Here is a 20,122-nt window from a genome sequence, read left to right as displayed (position 1 = left end):
GCGATCACGTGCGAAAAAGCAAGGAGCAGTGCAACCAGCAAAAGCGCCCCCACATCTGTGTGCACATCTCATTCCCCTCATCTTTGTGCAGTTCTTACTGCACGCTAGCAGATCGGAAAGCGCCCCCACATCTGTGCAGATTTCTCACTGCACGCTAGCAGATCGGAAGGTACTCCCACATCTGTGGAGAGTTCTCCCTGCACGCTAACAGATCTAGTGTCCCTCTGAAAGTCAAGCTGATGCCCAGAGACTCAAAGCCTCCACCTTAAGTGGGATGGATGTCAGAAATTACCAGGTGCAACGGGAAAGACCAGATCTTTCTTTGGGCCAAAGTTAAATTTATTAACAATATGAATAGGTATATCTCCATCTCTCTTTCCTTTATTATTTTCGGCATTAAAAATATTTAGAAAGCCAGGCACAGTCAAACACACCAGTAGCCTATGCATAGAAGAAGCTGAGAAAGGACAATGGCCAGTTTTAACTACATAGAAGACGTGTTTCAAAAGGAGTGGAGCCCTGTGGTAGAGAGCCTGCCCCACATGTAGAAGATCCTGGGTTTGCTCTTCAGCACCATTAGATATGGCAGGTGGATCTCTGAGTTCGAGTCCAGCCTGGTCGGCAGAGCTAGTTCCAGCACAGCCAGGACTACGTAGAGAAACCCTGTCTTGAAAAGCAAAAAATAAAAATAAAAGCTTACAGACAAAACAGCAAGAATAACCGAATCGTGTCTATTTACCCAGATTTCCTTCTTAATACTTTACCCCATTTTTTGTTGTTTGTTTTGAGTCAGCGTTCCAGTTGTCCTGGCTGGCGTGGTACCCCTATAGCACACACTTTTCATGTACACAGCGGGTGCAGGCGCCCCGGAGGGGAGGGGACCGGGCACGCGCGGCGCGGCGCAGCGCCCCCTGCCGCCCGCGGGAGGAACCAGCGCGGCTCGCCGGACGCGGGAACATGGCGCGGCCGCCGGCGAGCCCCGGGTCGCAGGCGGCCGACCCGGACCAACGGGAAGCCAACGTGGTGACGCGCGTGTCGCAGTGGGCGGACAGCCACCTGCGCCTTGTCCAGGTGCCGCGACCCGGCGGGGTGGGCTAGCCTGAGCGGGTGCTCGCGGCAGGCCTCGAGGGGGACCGGCAGGGGCCGGCATGGCCGGGGAGGCGACTTCGCCTCCTTTGCCGTCCCGGCGGCCAGGCCTGCTTCGTCACTGCCGGGCTGGCGCGGGGCTGGGGACGCCACAGGGGTGCAGGTAACTCCCGGTTCCGTTCTGCAGCCTGGAGACCCAGAGAGCTGGGAAGCGCCGTAGGCCTTCACAGAGCCTATTTTTCCAGGGCTGGGATTCGAACTAACGTAAGCATTCTAGTGCTTACCACTGAACTATATCCCCAGTCAGTCCTTTTTTTTTTTTTTTTTTTTTTTTTTTTTGAGTGAAATGAGAAGTCACCGAAATTCAGTCGAAGAAGAGAAGCGTTGATAACCAGACTAACACTAGAGACAGGACTGCTAATAAGGTCCTGGTGGTGGTGTGGGGAAAGAGGGAGCTGTCCGTGCATTGATGGGAGTCGAAGGCGACAGAAGCAAAGGCTGACAGAGCATTAGGGAAGAAGACAGCTAGATGCCAGGAGGGGAATGGATCGGAAAAACACTTTTTCAAAAGTTCCGCTGAGAAGCTGAAAAAGTTGAGCTTTGCAAATGCGTTGCAGCTAGGCAGCCTGAGGTCCAAGGTTGTGCCTGCCTGCTGACATTCCTTTGTGACTTCATCCTTAGTCTACCTGTCATTAGTAGTAACAAGTGCCAAAGAAATACATATATCATTATTAACTATATGTTACTATTTGTAACTATATGTTACTATTCAATCATTTACATACATGTTTACCCAGTATGTTTGCCATGGTTTTCTACCAAATGCATAATTCGCCATGGATGTCAAAGATAGAAATGTTAGGTCAGGGGTGCATTCAAGGAGTTCATAGAGCAGGTCAAATCGCTCACACTCTTATCCCTGTGCCTGCCAGATCGCTAAGGAAGAACTGGGGAGGAACACTGAAGGGGTAAAAAGACAGGACGATACAGGTGGGGACACAACAGAGCGTTCTGAGCTTCCGCCGGAGGCGGCTGCATCATTTGAACTGGTCGTCATCACGAGGGCCGTTTCCCTTCCCCTTTTCTAAGTTAGTGCGTTCGCTGTTGTAAATAACTGACGAGGGTCAATCATGAAATCTCTTTCTGTAGAACGTCAGCACGGGAATGGCCGTAGCTGGGATCGTGTTACTAATGAGAAGTGTCCGACTGGTAAGTCAAAACTGGCAGGGGCAACGGACAGTGGGTTTATTCCCATCCCAGGCAGCTTGTATCCATAACTGCAAGACGTTAAGTTCTGTTTTAGAATAATAAGCATATTTTTTAAGATCTTGGTTAATGTTTAGAGCAGTGACTATATTTTAGAGTCACAAAGTTGTGTGAAATTTTATAGTTACTTAATTCTACAGACTATTTGCATAATCATATTTTTAGAGTTAAAAAATAGTTCCATAAAGGCTTTAGTTTATTAAAATAGTATAGTCACTAAATTTGCATTTTTGATTTTGTGGATTGTCTTGTGTTTTTGGTTGACGTTTTGAATATATTATAGATTGCTTATAAGAGACAGTAACAATTGGATAGCATTCTGATTAGTTCAGAGTTATTTTCCCGGGCTGGAGAGATGGCTCAGTGGTTAAGAGCACTGTCTGCTCTTCCAGAGGTCCTGAGTTCAATTCCCAGCAACCACATGGTGGCTCCAAACCATCTGTAAAGAGATCTGGCGCCCTCCTCTGGTGTGTGGGTATAAATGGAGGCAGAAAGTTGTATACATAATAAATAAAACTTAAAAAAAAAAAAACAGAGTTATTTTCCTGACTTCTGCTGAACCATTAATCTAAATGCTAAAATGCTAAAATGATCATGCCTACATATAAGGAATGAGTTGGAGTAAAGAAAAAACAAGCAGGTTAATAACATATACATTTTCTTTATGCATTTATGCAGCCGGTCCTAAATCGCTGTTGCCTCTAATCATATGATTAGGATCCCATGAGCTCGGCTGCTCCACAGACCATAACCTTTCAGTACACAGATCTCGGTTTTCTGTCAACAAAATGGAATTTAGTTGGGTATGGTGACTCACACCTGTCTTCCTGATAGCTAGGGAAGCTGAGGCAGGATTACTACAAGCTCATAGCCAGCCTGGACTGCTGGTGAGTTCCAAGTTAGCCTAGGTTGGGCTACAGAAGGAGACCTTGTCTCAAAACAAAACCAAAATCTAAACAAACTAGGATTTGTCTAATTTCCTTGTCTGGGTAGGGAATTGTTGGTACTGATGACATCTTGTCTTTTAGGCAAAACTATTTCTCATGTGTTTTGCAAATAAACTATTATTTTTTAGATAGAAACAGAAATTATGATGTGGCTGATTTTTAGTTATTGAACTTAAACGGTCAGGTGATAGAATCATCTATAATTTGAGAGGTTATAATTTGCCAGTTTAACCTGGAATGGTTTCTTAGGTAGCATAGCATGACAGAACCTCAATAATGCCGGTTACCATTTATGGCTTTCATGTTGATGAATCTGAAAACAAACTTACATAAGTTCTTTTATGTATGCCCACACAAACAAGAAATCCAGAGTGGTCCTTCTGAAGCCAAGTTAAAAGTGAGTTCTGGGGCTTTGAGGTGGCTCAGTGGTTAAACACTCTCGCACAAGCCTTGGAGACCTGCGTTTGATCCCCAGAACCTTGTGTGAAGGTGGAAAGAGAGAACATAGCTCCACAGAGTTTCTCCACGAACATCCACGAACACACAATGTAGCATACACACACACACTAGAAATTTTAATTATCCCAGCATATAGATAAAGCCCTTCTCCCTTGCAGAGATAATATGCCATAGCGTCAAATATTCTTTCCTCTCAAACGAAAGATGGACAGCGCGATGTAAGGTTCTGAGCTAGCCGTGATGCTGTATGATGTTGAATGATACAGTTACTAACCCTGGGCACCCAGTAGGTGATGGGGTAAAAGGAAATCTCCAATGTTGGCCTACCCTCTTATTTTCTTTTTAAAGATTTACCTTGTCACCTAAATGATTTTAAAAAAACAAGAAAAATCTCACCAGCCAGGAGTCTAATTTAATGCAGCACAGCTGTGCTGGGGACTTCATTTCACGCCTCAGATACGCCATCTTGAAACAGACACTGAAATGAGTAGTAAGCTCTCACTCTCCATAAACACTTTAAGCCATTTACTGTTTATATATATACACGTGTTTGTGCATGTATTGAGTTTATGTGCACCAGATGCAAGAAGAGAGTGAGGGTCTCAGCTCCCTGGAACTGGGTGCCGGAAACTGAACCTACATCTAGAGCAAGAGCATCAAGTGTCCTTAACTGCTGAGCCATCTCTCCAGACTTTAGAAACACTTTTGATTAAATATTAAAGTGTCAGTGCTAAAACTTATTAAATATTGACACGTTAAAGTTGAAACTTTTCAAAGGCTATGTCTTCTTGATAAATGCTTAGATATCACACATGTTATTTTCATTTTAAGTGAAAATTATGGTTTTTTTTTTTGTAAATCAACAGACATCAAAATTCACAGCCTCTTCGGATATTCCAGTCGAGTTTATAAGAAAGAAAGTGAAGCTCCGTGGCCGATTACACCGGATAACCGAGTGTGGTCTAGAAATTGAACATATTCCTATTACTTTACCTTTTATATCTTCGTGGAAAAGTAAGTAAGATGCAAGAATTGTAAAACTATTGTTGTAATCATTATTGTGGTATTTAATAACTAGATGCTCTTTATAAAACAGCAGAAATACGCTAATTTCTGATTATTTTCATAGTCTATGAAAGTCTGAATCATGGCCTTACTTACAAGAAATTATTTAATTTGGCTCTAGAGCTCCTGTCTTCCTTCTCTCTTTGGTTTCGGCCGACTGCCCAGTCTTTTACTTAGGCCTTTGGTTGCTCATCCTGCAAATGATGACAGCCTTTGGTGGCCCAGGACCTAAGATAACCATACCATGAGAAATCAAACAAACATGGTCCTTCTAACGCTTACAGCTTACAGTCTTGGTTGAGGACAATGGGCCCGTGAAAATTTGTTCTAACATTGATGAAGACAAGGAACAGAGTGATGAGATAGATAACTATTCAGGTCTGGTGGGGTTAAGGAAATCTACACATATACAGTAGTCAGACAGAGAGGATCTCATTGAGGAGACGTTATATAATCAGACCTGAACATTTGAGTGGGCTAGCCAGGAACAGCGCAGGTAGGAATGAGCTTGCATCTTTTGACAGTTGTATGAAGTTCCTGTAGATGAGAGACAGGGAAAGAAAGTTGAGAGGAGCCAAAGAAGATTAGAGGGGTATTAGGAGCCACACCGGTTCTCTCTCTCTCTCTCTCTCTCTCTCTCTCTCTCTCTCTCTCTCTCTCTCTCTCTCTCTCTCTCTCTCTTCCTCGAACTCACAGAGATCCTCCTGCCTCTGCCTCCTGAGTGCTGGGATTAAAGGCCTGTGCCCACTACCATCCAGCATTTCTCTACTTATTATCAGTTATCCCCACTTCGTATCAAAGGGCCCACACACACCTTTTTCTCTTAGATACAACTGCATAACCCCGGGTCTGGTTCTTTGCTCAGACAACTTAAAATTCATTCTTTGGGATCTGATTCAGTTGTCTTTTTTTTTTTTTTTCCTTTTGTAAAACTTCCTTAACCCCCATCCCCTGTGAAGAGGGTTAAATGAACTGCAGTTGTAGAATTACTTGTTTTTCTACCCTGCATTTTAAAATTTGCTGTCCATCTTCCTAGGCTACAAGCTACCCATTTTTCTTGTAACTTCCTGTGATATGATATATTTATGTTTTTTATCTTCTCTACCAAAGAATTAGCGCTTGACAGACATGAACATTTCCCCCAAAACTTGATGATCACAGTTTATAGAAAAATGCTGACTAGTCAATAGAGTTTGGATGGAAAGAATTGACTTGTTTTTTTGTTGTTATTGTGTGGTTGGCTTTGGTTTTAGTTTTTATGTGTTTTGTTTTATAAGCTCTCTCCTGATTCAGTGGAGCCAACAGGACATAGCTAGAAAGTAGTTTTTGGTTTTAAGGGTTTTGTTTTGTTTCCATTTATTTTGCTGTTCCACCCAGAACTCCATGAATGCCTGTTCGTGTATAAATGAAAGAAACCTGCTGAGTGTCTTCCAACAGATAGTGGCCATGGCAGAAGAAGTGAGAGTGTGAACACTTTGTGTGTGGTTAATATAAATTGCTCTTGGGAAATGGAGAATTTTATTTTTTCAGAAATATTTTTAAAATATTTCTTATGGTTTTATTTAACTTTATTTTATGTGCATCGGTATGAAGGTGTCAGATCCCCTGGAACTGGATCTTCAGACAGTTGTGAGCTGCCATGTGGGTGCTGGGTTTAAAGGTGTGCACCACCACCGCCTGGCTGGTTCTCTCCTTTTACTGTGGTTCTGGAGCTAGAACTCAGGTGGTCAGACTCATGGCAAGTACTTTTCCTTGCTGCCTTGGTTGCTTTACATGTTTTGAGACAAAAATACCTGATCAAAGAAATTTAAAGGAGAAAGGTTTATTGTGGCTTGCAGATCCAACAGGATACAGTCCTTCATGATAGGAAGGTATGGCAGCTGACTTACATTACATCCGCTATCAAAAAGCAAAGAGAATTGGAAAGTGAAACTCAGCGTTAAAAGCTCGAGGCCCAGCTGGTCTTGGTGGTGCACGCCTTTAATCCCAGTACTCAGCAGCAGAAGCAGGCGGATCTCTGTGAGTTTGAGGCCCGTCTACCTATTGAGTTCCAGCAAATATGTCTCTGTGAGGATATTACATTGCGTGGAACTGGAGTTACAGACAGATGTGGACTGCCAAGTGGGTGCTGGGAATTGAACCCAGGTCCTCTGGAAGAGCAGCCAGTACTCTTAACCTCTGAGCCATCTCTCCAGCCCCCCTGACATTTCACATTCTACCACTTGCCCTCATAGGCTTGCAACTACATCATGATGCAACTGTTTTTAATAGTCCCAACACTGTTTGGAAGTTCGAAATATTTTCTAAGACTCAAGTCATCGCTTAAATGTGACCTGTAAAGCCAAAAAACAAATTACAAGCTGGGCCTGGTAGCACATGTCTTTAATCTCAGCACTCAGAAGGCAAAACCAGGTTGATGTTTATTTGTAAAAATGCCCCCCCCTAGGTGAAGGGAGGTGTGACCTCTTTGAGGTAGGTGTGGCTTAGTAAGAGGAAGTGTGTCACTAGGAAGTGGGCTTTGAGGGCTCAGTGTGTCTCTTCCTGCTGCCTACCGATCCAAATATAGAACTCTCAGCTACCTCTCCAGCACTATGTCTGCCTACATGCCTCCATGCTTCCCCATATGACAATAATGGAATAAACCTCTGAAACTCTAAGCCAGCCCCAATTAAATATTTTCTTTATGTGGTTATGGTGCCTTTTCACCACATTATAATCTCAAGACAATTTCTTTTTCTTCCTTTCTTGGTTTTAAGACAGGCGATCCTGGCTGGTCCTGAACTCCTTATGTAGACCAAGCTGGCCTCGAACTCGCAGAGATTCACCTGGCTCTGCTTCCTGAGTGCTGGGATTAAAGGCCCATCTGGTATAAAGTATAAATATCTGGTTTATGCTTGTATTATTTTAAAAGAAAATTTAATAAAAATAAGTGGTTTTAAATTTAGAGTTTGAGTATTTATAATGTGTGTTTGGGGTTTGGAGACAAATGACTTTGGACTTTGCTTTGTGGTCTGCCTTGAAGCTAAACTGCTTTCTACATTACTTTCTTAGAAGAACCACGTGGGTTTTTGCTGGTTAAGCTGGCTGGAGTAGAACTCACTGAAACCGGTAAGGTCTGGTTACAGAAAGAGCTAAAACCTTCCCAGCAGCTGTGGTTCCAGCTTCTTGGAAAGGAGAATTCAGCACTGGTTTGCTACCTTCTAGTGAACAAGGTGAGCAGTGTGAAGAAATACCTGACCATGCGCAACATAAGTAAATGCTTATTTAATTGGCATTTTGAATATATAATGAACTTTTCAAACTGCTAATCACAGTTATGCGGTGTAAAGAACAAGGTATTTTATATATAAATTTCTTCAATTTCTTCCTCTTTTTTTTTGTTATTTGCTTTGCTTTGTCTTGTTTTCAAGACATATTTCTCTATGTAACAGCCCTGGCTGTCCTGGGACTTGCTCTGTAGATCAGGCCGTCCTCTGTAGATCAGATGGAACTCATGTCCTTTGCAAGAGCAATGGGAGCTCTTAATCACTCAGCCATCTCTTCAGCCATCTCCAGGCCTTAGTTTTTGCCTTTTTAAATTACGAGTCTATGTGTGGGTCTATGCGCATGGGTGCAGTATCCACGGAGACTAGAATAGGGCATTGGATCCCCTGGAACTGGAGTTATGAGTGGTTGTGAACTGCCTAACGCAGGAGCTGGGAACTGAACCCAGGTCCTTTAGAAGAGCAGCAAGAGCTCTTGGTTGCTTGAGCCATCTCTCCAGCCCCTTTAGAATGCCTATTTGACTGATATAAACATCCACAAAATTTTACAATGAAATTTATATAGTGCCAATTAGTGGTGGCACACACCTCTATTCCCAGGCTTGGAAGACAGAGGCAGGTGGATCTCTGTGAAATCATTTAGGGAGTGAGGCTTGACAATTGGAAGTTACAAAGAACGGGATGTTTTCTAAAGATAAATATTGCTCCATCTGCTCCAGTATCCTGTGTGCTCACACTCAGAGGCTGTAAAAGTAAATGTCTTGGCCATGTTACTTCACGCATGCAGAAGACCATTCTCTGGGGTTGCTGTTCTCATTTACAGGTGGGTCTACAAAGGATGAGAGTCTCCTGGACTAGACTAACCAAAGGGAGAGTTCTTCCCGGCTCAGAGACCCACCTGCATTCCTAGTCCTTACATTGTTTTCCAGATGAACAAACGATGCTGTGCAGAGAACATGATTCAAGTGCTTCTCTGCTTGAATTCTATTAATGTGTGAGACTGTTTAGCTGTTTTGCCTTGGCTCAAGGAAATGAGCTTATAAAATGTTCTAAACTGAGACAAATATAATAAACCTTTCATAGACCAAAATTTACAATTTACTGTACCCAGAAAAATGTTTTGTTTCAAAGTCTTTTTTTTTTAAAGATTACTTTATTTTATAGACTCTTAGAAAGTATTTCTTCATTTAAGCCCGGAAATTTGACTTTTAGATTAATTTTATATTAATTGTGATTGCCTTTTTGAAAATGTGGATGTGTGTGTGTGTGAATGTGTGTGTGTGCATATGTCGGCTTGAGTGTGTGTTTGTGTGTGTGTGTGAATGTGTGTGCATGTGTCGGCTTGAGTGAGTGTGTGTGTGTGTGTGTGTGTACACTCACATGCACGTGGAGGAGCCTGCCAGCAGAGGGTATTGAATCCTTCCATGTTGGAGACACCTGACTTGTTTCGTGGGTGCTGGGATGAAAACCTAATTCAAACGATTGTGCAGCAAGCACTTGTTTTTTTGTTTTGCTTTTTTATTTATGTGCACGTGTCTACCTATGTGGGTGTCTACATGTGACCAGAAGAGGGTGTTGGATTTTTTTGGAGCTGGAGTTACAGACAGTTCTGAGCTGTCCTGTATGGATGCATGGAGCCAAACCCCAGTCCTCTGAATGAGCAACAAGCATTCTTAATCTGCTGAGCCATTTCTCCGGCCCTGTACTGTACTTCAAAATGAAGCTATCAACATTTGATTTTAATTGGTTTTGTTAGGGTAAAACAGGATCTGCTTTATCTCTATAATTTACTATGGAAGGTCGTTTATTGATTTTATCACACGTAGAATAATAGTGGCTTACAACAGCAACTCTAGTTCCAGAGGATCCGGGACCCTCTTCTGGCCTTGGCAGGCACTAGGCATGAAGGTGATGCACAGGCGTACACATAAGGGCAAAACACCCATGCACATTTAAAAGAAGAAAAACAAGCACTACCTGCCAGACCCCCCAAACCCTGTGACTTTTTTAAAAAAATATTTATTTATTATGTATACAATATTCTGTCTGTGTGTATGCCTTCAGGCCAGAAGAGGGCACCAGACCCCATTACAGACGGTTGTGAGCCACCATGTGGTTGCTGGGAACTGAACTCAGGACCTTTGGAAGAGCAGGCAATGCTCTTAACCTCTGAGCCATTTCTCCAGCCCCCAACCCACACTTAACAATTTAATGCTGTTGAGTTCATTGTCACTTATTTACTTATTAGTTAATAGTTTTCTTTTTGTTGTTGTTGTGGGCTCTCATTGTATAAATCTTGTGCTCTGTTTCCCCTCTACACAGTCAAGAGAGTAAGTAGCACGTTCTATAGTTTACCTTTCCAGTGCTTCTTTGGATTAAAGATCAATGAGAAGCTTCGAGCAAGTTTTGCATGTGTATTATGTCAAAAAATAAAATCCTTCAATTTAGCAATAGCAACTCTTCTACCCCTTTGTTGTTTCATTGATCTGTTTTGTTACTTATTATGTGTGAGGGTCATATATTTACACAGGTGTTGACACGTGTGTGTGTGTGTGTGTGTGTGTGTGCGTATGTGTGTGTGCATATGTGGAGGCCAAAGGTTCATGTCAGGTGTCTTCCTCAGTTACCATGTACCTTATCTTCTCTTCCTGAACCCAGAGATCTCTTACTCAACTAGGCTGGATGGCCGGTGAGCGCCAGGGATTGATTCCCCGGTCTCTGCCTCCCCAGCACTGGGATTATGAACCTGACTGCTGTGCCTTACTTTCTGTACAGACGCTGGATATCTCCAGACCTCTGTTTTATTGCTGTCACTGTTTTGTTTGAGACAGGGTCTCATTTTGGAGCCCAGTCTGGCCCTGAGTAAATAAGTAATCCTCCTGCCTCAGACTCATGAATGCTAGGATTGCAAGCGTGTGGCACCAAACTTGACCTGAAGAGCTTTGTGTTATATTTTTTTTGCTTTTCTCTAAAATGATAAAATTGCTGAATTTTAAGGTAAATAAGATAACATGAGTATAGTAACAATTTATTACATCTTTGGTTTCCTTCTTTTTATTCAGGGTGGATATTTTAACGTGAATCTGAATGAGGAAATTTTAAGAAGAGGCTTGGGCAAAACTGTTCCTGTTAAAGGGCTAAATTATGACTCAAAAACCCACTGGAAAATCCACAGGAACTTACTTAAGGCTGAACTGGCAGCCGTGAAGAAAGGAGAAGGAATATGGAAGGAAGAGTCTGAAAAAGATAGCTATTTGGGAAAATTCAAAGATTCCTGGAGAGAAATATGGAAAAACGACAATTGTTTAAAAACAAGCAGACCAGATTTCCACTTGACCAAAGACAGTTATTATGACAGGTTTCGGAGGGCTTATGGAAGCTGGAAGGACCACGTGGGCAACTTCTCTTTAGTTCTGAAACTTAGAGAACTTGTGAGCCGCCTGCACTTTGGGAGAAAAAGATGAAGCACCCTTGAGGTCCAGAGGTGACCACTTTTCCTTGAGTCAAATGGAAACTTCTTCAGGTGACCAAAATTCTAGTCTAGTGGTCCTTAAAGATTCGAAACACTGTTAACACCAAAATCAATTTGAAAGAATTATGACCAATGCAATATACTTTCAGCAAAAAATGGCACACTATACAGTTACCTGGTAGAAGGCTGTATCCATGTAGAACTAGTGTTTTGCCTGTTTCTTCTCCTGCCCTGCCCCCTAGTGCTGTGGATTGAATGCAGGGCCTCATGCACTCTGGATTCGCTAGCATACCATGACTGAGTCTCATTGCCAGTGCTATATTGCTAATGTCTCAAGAGAAAGTTAAAGCATTGACTGTTAAATTAGTTATTTGGCACAGCCAGATTTAATATTTGTTTTTCAGTTTCATCACTTTATAATAAAGGAAGTTTTAGAATGTTTCTTTCTAAGCCACTTTTTCTCCCAGTGTCTTTCTAGCTGCTAGTGAGTTTGGGCCAGGGCCACAAGAGATAGGGACACCATTCTTGGGAATAAAGATTGCTAACTTCTCCTGTAGTTAGATGAGAGGATTTTTTTTTTTTTCGAGACAGGGTTTCTCTGTGGTTTTGGAGCCTGTCCTGGAACTAGCTCTGTAGACCAGGCTGGTCTCGAACTCACAGAGATCCGCCTGCCTCTGCCTCCCAGAACTAGGGAGGCAGAGACAGACTTCAAGGACAGCCTGGTCTATAGAGTAAGTTTCAGGACAGCCAGGAATACACAGAGAAATGCTGTCTTGAAAAAACAAAAAAACAAAACAAAACAAAACAAAACAAAAACCATACATTAAAAAATATCTAATAAAACTAAGACATGATTATATGGTTTGTTTACTTGTCTTTTTTTAAACTGCACTTTCTCCTTTATTATTTTTGTGTGGGAAAATCTAACCATTTGGGTTTATTGGCGGGGGGGGGGGGGTAAGAAAACAAAGTGAAACATGTGTTGGCAATAAAGAGTGCACCCTATTAGAATCCCGAAGAGAAGGGAAACAGCACAGGCTTCCTTGTGTTGTGAACCCCTTCCCTCAGGTTTTCAAAGCTTTAGATTTCCATTCTGTTTTAGCACTTTGCTCACTTTCTTTCAACATCTCATTTGGTTTTTCTTTACTATCTGTAATGATTAATCAGAGAACTGACGGTGTATTTGAAGATGGAAATAAGTGTATTCCTTGATGGGAATACATAGTCTCAAAGTTTCACTATTATTTCCTATTCTGAATAAGGTACCTCCCTTAGACATCTTTTCTAGCCAGAGGAGCAGATATTGACTCTGTGGGAGGTCTTTCTGGAAACAAGAGTCCAGAGGGGGGTTCTGAAGCCCTTAGAGGAAAGGGGGCTCTGTTCTTCTGGGCTCTGTTCTTTGCTTCCTGTAAGATACTTCAGCCCCTCCAGGAGGAGGAGAAATGGTCTGTGTGGAGGGGGAAAGTTCACTTTTATTAGCACATTTTTTTTTTTGCCTTTTAAATGCTGTGATCTCATGAGAGGAATTGCTGGATTTAAGAAAAGCTGGGAGTTCAACTGATGAATTTACTTCCAGCAAAACCTACGATTTTCTCTTTATCTGGCAGTCACAGGGTACACTACTCCACCAAGACACAAACATGAAGCTAGAGAGCCATGCATGGGGGCACAAGCCTTTCATTCCATCACTAGAGAGCGGCTCTCTCTAAATTTGAGACCAGCCAAATCTACAGAGGGCGTTCCAGGCCGTCCAGAGCTACACAGTGAGACTCTGTGTAAGGACTCAAGATGAGTCAGTAGAACCCACTCTGGAAAGAGGGAACAGAATTCTGAAAGTTGTTCGCTGGCCTCCACGTGCACATTGTGATGTGCATCAACACATACCAGAATACACACACACACACACACACACACACACACACACTGGAATACACACACACACATGCACACACACTGGAATACACACACATGCACACACACACACACTGGAATACACACACATACATGCACACACACACATGCACACACATACACATGCACACACACACATGCACACACATACACATGCACACACACATGCACACACACATGGGGGGTTAGGGAGGGAGAGAGTAGCAATAAATAAAATTTAAAAGATGAGGACTGAAGAGGCAACTCACGAGTTAGCTAATAATACTCTTTTAGCAAACACAGATCAGACACATACATTGGTGTGGAAAACTTGTGTTTTGTGTTTCTCAGAGGTCGTCAATGGAGTTTTCACACATTCACAAAAGCAAAACAGAATGAAGCCTGTGTCTTTTTTCCTTATCTATGATGGGAAATGTATATTTGCATATGAATAACATAATAACTTAGGCACCACCATATACAAAGGGGGAAAGAATTTTAATGGCTTGTTATAGGAAACATATGAACACCGTATGTAATGGTGTTACAAGTACAGGTAAGGAAAGAACAGGGAGACCTGAGCCTTGAAAACACCCCTGTCCTTTACATAGCAAATGCATGTCTATGTCTGATAACAGTAAAAGGAGTTGTTAGCACTTTTGAGAGCTTATTTTGTATCTAGCTGTGATGGAAATTCCTATTTGTCAACTTGAGTACATCTGGAATAAACTAAAACTCCAAAATGAAGGGAACTGATAATACACTGACATCAGTGAGGGAGTTTGCTTAATTTGCAGTGGGAAGATCTACTTCTAATCTGGATCTTTGAGGTAGGAAAACACACCTCTAACCTGGGCAGCACCTTCTGAAAGCCCCTATCAGTACCTGGAAGAGAAGCTTTTCTCTTTGCCTACCTATTGGCTTTAGGGCCTAGTTCTTCAGGATTCTAGTGTGTACTGAAGATCAGCAGAGACATACAACCTACTGGACTGAACAACCACTGGATTCTTGAACCTTCTGTTGATAAGCAACCATTACTGAATTAACTAGACTGCAGACTGTAAGTCATCCTAATAACCCCCTTCTCTGTATCTATCTAGAGATTCATTCTATAAGTTCTGCTCCTCCAGAAAACAGTGGCTAATACACTGACATTTTGCTAAGGGCTCAGACACATTGGTTTTACTTAGTTACCCTCAAGTCATGCATTTTTGCCAATAAACAAGATCACAGTTCTGGAAAAGTGTGTAAATATATGAATGTACATATTATACTGACTCCCCCCAACCCAATTTCTGGATAGGTAAAATTGACTAAATCTAACACTTTATACTGAGGAACTAATGTGCAGGCTTCATTATACTATTTTTGCAAATGTGTTAAAATCCCTCCCAGCAATAGTGAAAAGCACAACCCTCCCACAGGACAGCTTTCCTACTTAAGCCCCTTTCCCCCATCTTCAGTATGACAGTTGGTCATATAAAAAATAACATGCCTCTCCTGCATGGTGGTTTGATGTGAGATCTTATTACTTGTTCCTAAAAATCTTGAGCAATACAGAAAGTCAGGCCATAAGACCAGGTCCTGCTCATTACTTCTAAAGTGCTATCTATACTTCAGCTAACGCTGAAGACCTAACGCTGGTCTTGGCCTGGCAACCTCTTGAGAAATATGTGTTGAAAGGGAGGTGACTCTTCCCTGATAAGCTCCTTAAGTCAGGTTCCTTGACTTCCTGATGCAGTGATTAAAACACAGGCGTTATTTATCTCTTTCAGGCTCTTGCTTCTGACTGCAACTCCGTATCATTGCTGGTTAGACTGGAGTGCTTTCGGTAGGGTTCTTTTCTCCCCTCACATCCAAAAGTACTGGTTTTTGCTCAGGTGGGACAATCTCCTTCCTACACACACACATTTATTAGTAGCACAGTCTTCTTTACAAATCCTTCTCAATGTGCAGCCTAGCAGGCTCAGTATAAGGCTTATTAATCAATGTCGGGATACCAGACACTGCTTGCAGGATTTTCTGTAATCCTGATTGTCAGTGCACGTTCAGTATCAAGCCAGCAGCGATATGTAGAAATCTGGCAGCTATTTGGAAGGGAGGCCTGGCAGGGACCTGCCCGGATAATTAATGAGAGGCCTCCCTTAGAATTTAAGGCTTAGACGGTGAAGAGGCGAAGGTAGGAAATATGCCGTCCACCAACCAGTTCAAGGCATTTAAGACAAATCATGTTCTCATAGTCCCTTTGCTGCATTGAAGACTTTAAATCTAGGGACCCTGTCCAGGGTTTTTGGTGACTTTTATAGGGGGTGAGGTCCTTGTGTCTGGGGAAGCAGGGAGATCCAAGCCTGGATTTCTTAGCAGAACTGGATTAAGGTACCAGCAGGAGTCCCTTGATCTTGGGACCTTGGAAAGGACTTAGAATAAAGGAGTCTAACTTTTATGACAGGAGACCATCTAGAAAAGGTCCTAGCCACACAGGATACATAGGTAAGAGGAGTTTTACTGTAGATTCCATTGCCTTGAATTCCCCTTTAGCCAGTCCTGGGGGTGGAGGATGGGGGAGGGACGATGGTGGTGGGTATTGGAGGTACTATTTGCTTTGTTTTTCTGTTGACTCTGGTACCATGGAAAAGGTTATGCAATCATAGGGGCTGGTTACTCGCAACCCACTGTTTAATAATGTTGTTACTATTCTCTCTCTTTTTTCACAAGCAGGGAAAAAAAATTCACTTCTACTTCCATAAAGTTACCAAAGCAGTGACAGTTTCTTGTTTGTAATCAGTGACACACCTCCTGTTTGTTGTCACACTGTGACCCTAGCTGTCCTGGATTTCACTACGTGATCCAGGCTGGCCTTGAGCTCACTGTAACTCTCACTCCTCCTTAGTGCCAGGATCACAGGCATGAGCCACCATGTCTAGCAATTTAATTCTCTTTCCTCAATAGTGTTTTTTAAAAGCCATGTGAGAAAAGACAATCTGTGATCCCAGCACTTGGGAGATGGAAGAAGGAGGATCAGAGTTTCAAGGATAGCCTCTGCTACACAATGAGTTCGAGGTTAGCCTGGGCTGCAGGAGCCTTTGTCTCAAACAACCAAAATGGAAACACGTGTGTGTGTGTGTGTGTGTGTGTGTGTGTGTGTGTGTGCTTCAAAACACTCACACTTCAAAACATGCACGCTTGTGTATGAGCTCATTAACTTTACAGTTAGTGATTAGGGAGGGGGAAGAGTAATAAGGGCCAGGAGCTAGGGGTTTAGCATAAGGGTTTATTTTAGAGAGCAGGAAGAGGGGCTGGAGTGATGATGGCTCAGTGGCTAAGAGTACTGGTTGCTCTTCCAGAGGACCCCCATTCAATCCCCAGCACCCACAAACATCTGGAATTCCAGTCCCAGGGGATCCAACAACATGGGCATCAGGCATATACTTGCTGCAAAGACATACATGCTGGTGTTGTGTGACAATATTTTTCCTGGGGAGACACAATACATACATCTATTCACCCCAGATAGTGAGCCCACGACAGTCCAAAGTACACAGAATACCAAAGTCCAAACAGGTGAGCCTTAAGTTTTATTTAGTTTATTAAGTTTATTTACTTACAGGAATATGGGTCTCTTTCAAGTTCAAAAATGACTCCAAGACAGCTGCATCACCAAAGCCCACCCCAGCTCACAAAAGCTGGAAATCTGGAACATTGTACAGTCTGCAGGCAGATTGGCAGGTTGGAGGATGTCCTTTCCAGATGTCAGAATTGATCTAAATCTCTCACAGCCTGCTCAGATGGCTTCTGCTTCTTCCAGACAGCTGGTCTGGTCTCAGAGCCTTCTTTGCATCTCACTTCATTTCCACTGACAGGGATGCTCAGCTTTTATTATTCACCAGGTAGGGAGAAGCCTAGTGAATCCCATCAGTTTCAGGAACTTCCTCAAGTCTGGAAGGTTATTTATCTTCTTGTTTAAGGAACTTCCTAAGGATGGTGAATTTCAATCCCCAGGCGAAACTGTTACACAGTAGCAGGCAAAAACACAAAACACATAAGATAATACAGGTAACTTTAAAAGAAATTTATAAAATGTATTACTGTGGGGCAAAAGGTCTGAGCTCACTTTCAGATTTGAAAACTCAGCAAAATCCGATTCCTGAGCTTGAAATCCCACCAACCTCCACCCTGGAAGACTACTACCCAAGACACCCTAATGTCTGTCTTCTGCTCAGTTTCCCATTGCTTCTTGCCTAACCAGAGGCAGCCACCCTCTTGCGTCTTTTTCAAGAAATCTCTTAGGTGAGGTTTGTTGTGTGGTGTGACTTTGTGGTACTCCTTGGCTCCCGGCTGCCTCTCAGAACTGCAACACTCCCATTGGGGAAGCCTTTCCCTTCAGAGCTGTGACACAAGTTTTCATTCCTGTTTTCCATAGGTTTGAAATGTGGTGTGATTTAAAATTTTAAAGTTCACGAACTACAGAAATAAACAGTACCAAAATCGAGATTCCTTGGCATAAACACCCTTGTCAAGAAGTTTGTGTTTGGGTGTACTTTTTAACCTGTGCATCTGAGAGCTTTCAGTTCCAGAAGACAAACACAGGAGGCTGAGCGATGGATAACCGTGACTGATGGGGAGTTTAATTATCTTGCCTTTTTTTTTTTCCTGTTCACCATGGTGATTGCCACCCAAACAAAAAACTCTAAACAACCCTTCTCTACACACACACACACACACACACACACACACACACACACACACACAGCAATTTGGAGGTAGAAAATGACCTGCCATTTTTTTCTTTTTCTTTTCTTGTTTGTTTACTATTTGTTTATATATTTGGTGCTGGCAATTATGTTTAGGGCCTCACAGCACATGATGCATTTACACCCTCAAACCTATTTAATTTCTTGAAAATTGGGTATTTGTGGTCTGGTTAAAGAAAAAAAAAGGAGCAAAGAAAAACTTGGGATTTCTTTCTTTTTTTTCTAAATTGATTTCTTCCTTGCACTGTGCTGCTATTCTGGTGGCTCTTTCCTTTCCTTTCCTTTCCTTTCCTTTCCTTTCCTTTCCTTTCCTTTCCTTTCCTTTCCTTTCCTTTCCTTCCCTTCCCTTCCCTTCCCTTCCCTTCCCTTCCCTTTCTTTTTCTTCCTTTCTTCCTTCCTTCCTTTTTTTTTCCCCCTGAGAGTCCAGGATAGCTTTTCAGGATAAAGTTTCTTTTTGCCCATGGTGCTTTGCTGTTGACATTGTAATTGCCTCTGTTCAACGGAATAATACAAATGGGTTGTTTCTATGGTATCGGCTGAGCAGGGATGAAAAGGTGAAACACTAGATCTTGTGCTGAGGGGTCACAGTGCGTCCCTCCTCCCGCCCTCCAACCGTCTGTCAAAGAGGACTATCGTTGATCCAGGCCGCTTCCAATCTCTGGCCCTCCTCGTTTATTGCTTTCTAAGCAGATTCACGCGTGACAAAAAAGACTTCTGTTTACGTTGTCACTAGGTCTACACAACCCTTGCCAACCCTATGCTGCCATGCCAGCGCTCCTGACTTTCTTACTGGAGAAAAGTTGCTTTGAAAGGTGCGTGAGGAGCCGCGTCCTCAGTTCCTCCTTCCTCAGTCAGGCTTTGAACTAACTAACAATAGGGCAGGTTGAATGAAGATTGATAAATGCAAATCCTGGAATTCCGAAGCCGGACCGCATCGCACCACGCTGGTTCCTCTCCGCTGTTGGGGCGGTCATCTGTCGTTATCTTTTGAACACTTGCTGGGTGCAAACGTCCTTCTGCCACCGGTGTGCTCTTTGACCGCGCATTAGCTTCTCCAGCCCGCTAGCGGAGCGGTTGAGCCGAGGATTAACTGACTTGTTAATTAATGCCAAAAAGGGGCATTTGGAAGAGACTAGGAGATAACAAAATAAGCTCCAGCCCACGCTCCCCGTTCCTCAATTTGACTTGTAGTTTACTCAAAATGGATCTCCGTGACTTACCTCTGTTAACAGATGCTACATTTATTGGAAAAAGGGTAAGGGGAAGAGGGAAAATGGGTCTTTTGGAGCTTTATTTCAGAAGCGCTTCAAACTCTTGTAAGAGCATTGCACAATTGGCCTCCCCTGGACTCTCCAACTTTGTTTCTGAAGCTCCTTTACCCACCATCTAAACTGAGACTCAACTGGGGGGTGGCTCTGGGTTTGAAAGTCTTTGAAATTTGCTGCGGGGGAGAACATAAGATCTTTATTCCCAGGGGCTCCGGCCTGTGCCTAGCAGGGAACCCATTCAGGAGGGTGTCGGCCTAGGGGTCCAGGTCCAATTCTTCGCCCCCATTACTGTCCTGCTGGGGCAGCCGAGGAGGCAGGAGCTCCAGTCCACTCTCGCGCGCTCCAGTTCCGGATTTGCTCTGAGCTGCGGGCTAGAAGGGAGGGGGCTCCAGTGTGAGCCTGAGGATTTGAATGAGAAAGCAGGTTGTGGCGGCAGCGCAGGTCTCTTGCGCCGAGCTCCTCTGTGGGTTCTGCCTCCTGGTGTGGAGTGGTGCCCCTCCGTGGGGCCTGTTTTGTATTTTGGCAGGGACTTGAGATTGGAGTCACACCGGGCCACTAGCAGGTAGATCACGCCAGCTTTTGGGAGGTTGCGCCAGTACCAAAAACTCCGAGGGTCCTTCAACCGCGGGATACTCAGCTGAGGAGGTCAGTGCAG

The 20,122-nt window shown here is 43.2% G+C and overlaps 2 protein-coding genes across 4 annotated transcripts in view; both read left to right on the top strand.

Annotated features, from left to right (window-relative positions):
- Positions 1-819: 819 nt before the first annotated feature.
- CUNH3orf33 (chromosome unknown C3orf33 homolog) lies at positions 820-12,417 on the top strand. 2 transcript variants are annotated; one of them, XM_050147460.1, is made up of 5 exons: positions 820-1,071; positions 2,236-2,295; positions 4,625-4,772; positions 7,875-8,035; positions 11,149-12,417. In XM_050147460.1, the coding sequence occupies exons 1-5, from the start codon at positions 958-960 to the stop codon at positions 11,548-11,550; spliced, it is 885 nt and encodes a 294-aa protein (XP_050003417.1). In that variant the 5' UTR covers positions 820-957; the 3' UTR covers positions 11,551-12,417. The 2 variants fall into 2 exon arrangements, with proteins under 2 accessions (XP_050003417.1, XP_050003419.1); XM_050147462.1 differs by lacking the exon at positions 820-1,071 and adding an exon at positions 1,090-1,249.
- A 6,367-nt stretch (positions 12,418-18,784) lies between these two features.
- Positions 18,785-20,122, top strand: part of Plch1 (phospholipase C eta 1) — a 180,561-nt gene continuing 179,223 nt past the window's right edge. The window contains exon 1 of one of the 2 annotated variants that reach the window (XM_050147559.1): positions 18,785-19,454. The gene's annotated coding sequence lies outside the window, so the exon portion shown is untranslated. Of the gene's footprint in view, positions 19,455-19,952; positions 20,113-20,122 lie in introns of those variants that run through there. The other variant, XM_050147557.1, reaches the window with a different exon arrangement.

The sequence above is a fragment of the Alexandromys fortis genome, unplaced genomic scaffold (genome assembly GCF_014885135.2).
Source record: "Alexandromys fortis isolate MF-2015 unplaced genomic scaffold, M_Fortis_MF-2015_v1.1 scaffold_53, whole genome shotgun sequence".
Lineage (NCBI taxonomy): Eukaryota > Metazoa > Chordata > Mammalia > Rodentia > Cricetidae > Alexandromys > Alexandromys fortis.
This window is presented reverse-complemented; position numbering and strand designations above follow the sequence as displayed.

Bases quoted from the DNA above. Each gene is read 5' to 3' on its own strand.
- CUNH3orf33 (XM_050147460.1), top strand. From the start codon at position 958: ATGGCGCGGCCGCCGGCGAGCCCCGGGTCGCAGGCGGCCGACCCGGAC. The intron at 2,296-4,624 runs GTAAGTCAAAAC...GTAAATCAACAG, and splicing joins TAATGAGAAGTGTCCGACTG to ACATCAAAATTCACAGCCTC. The intron at 4,773-7,874 runs GTAAGTAAGATG...TTACTTTCTTAG, and splicing joins TTTTATATCTTCGTGGAAAA to AAGAACCACGTGGGTTTTTG.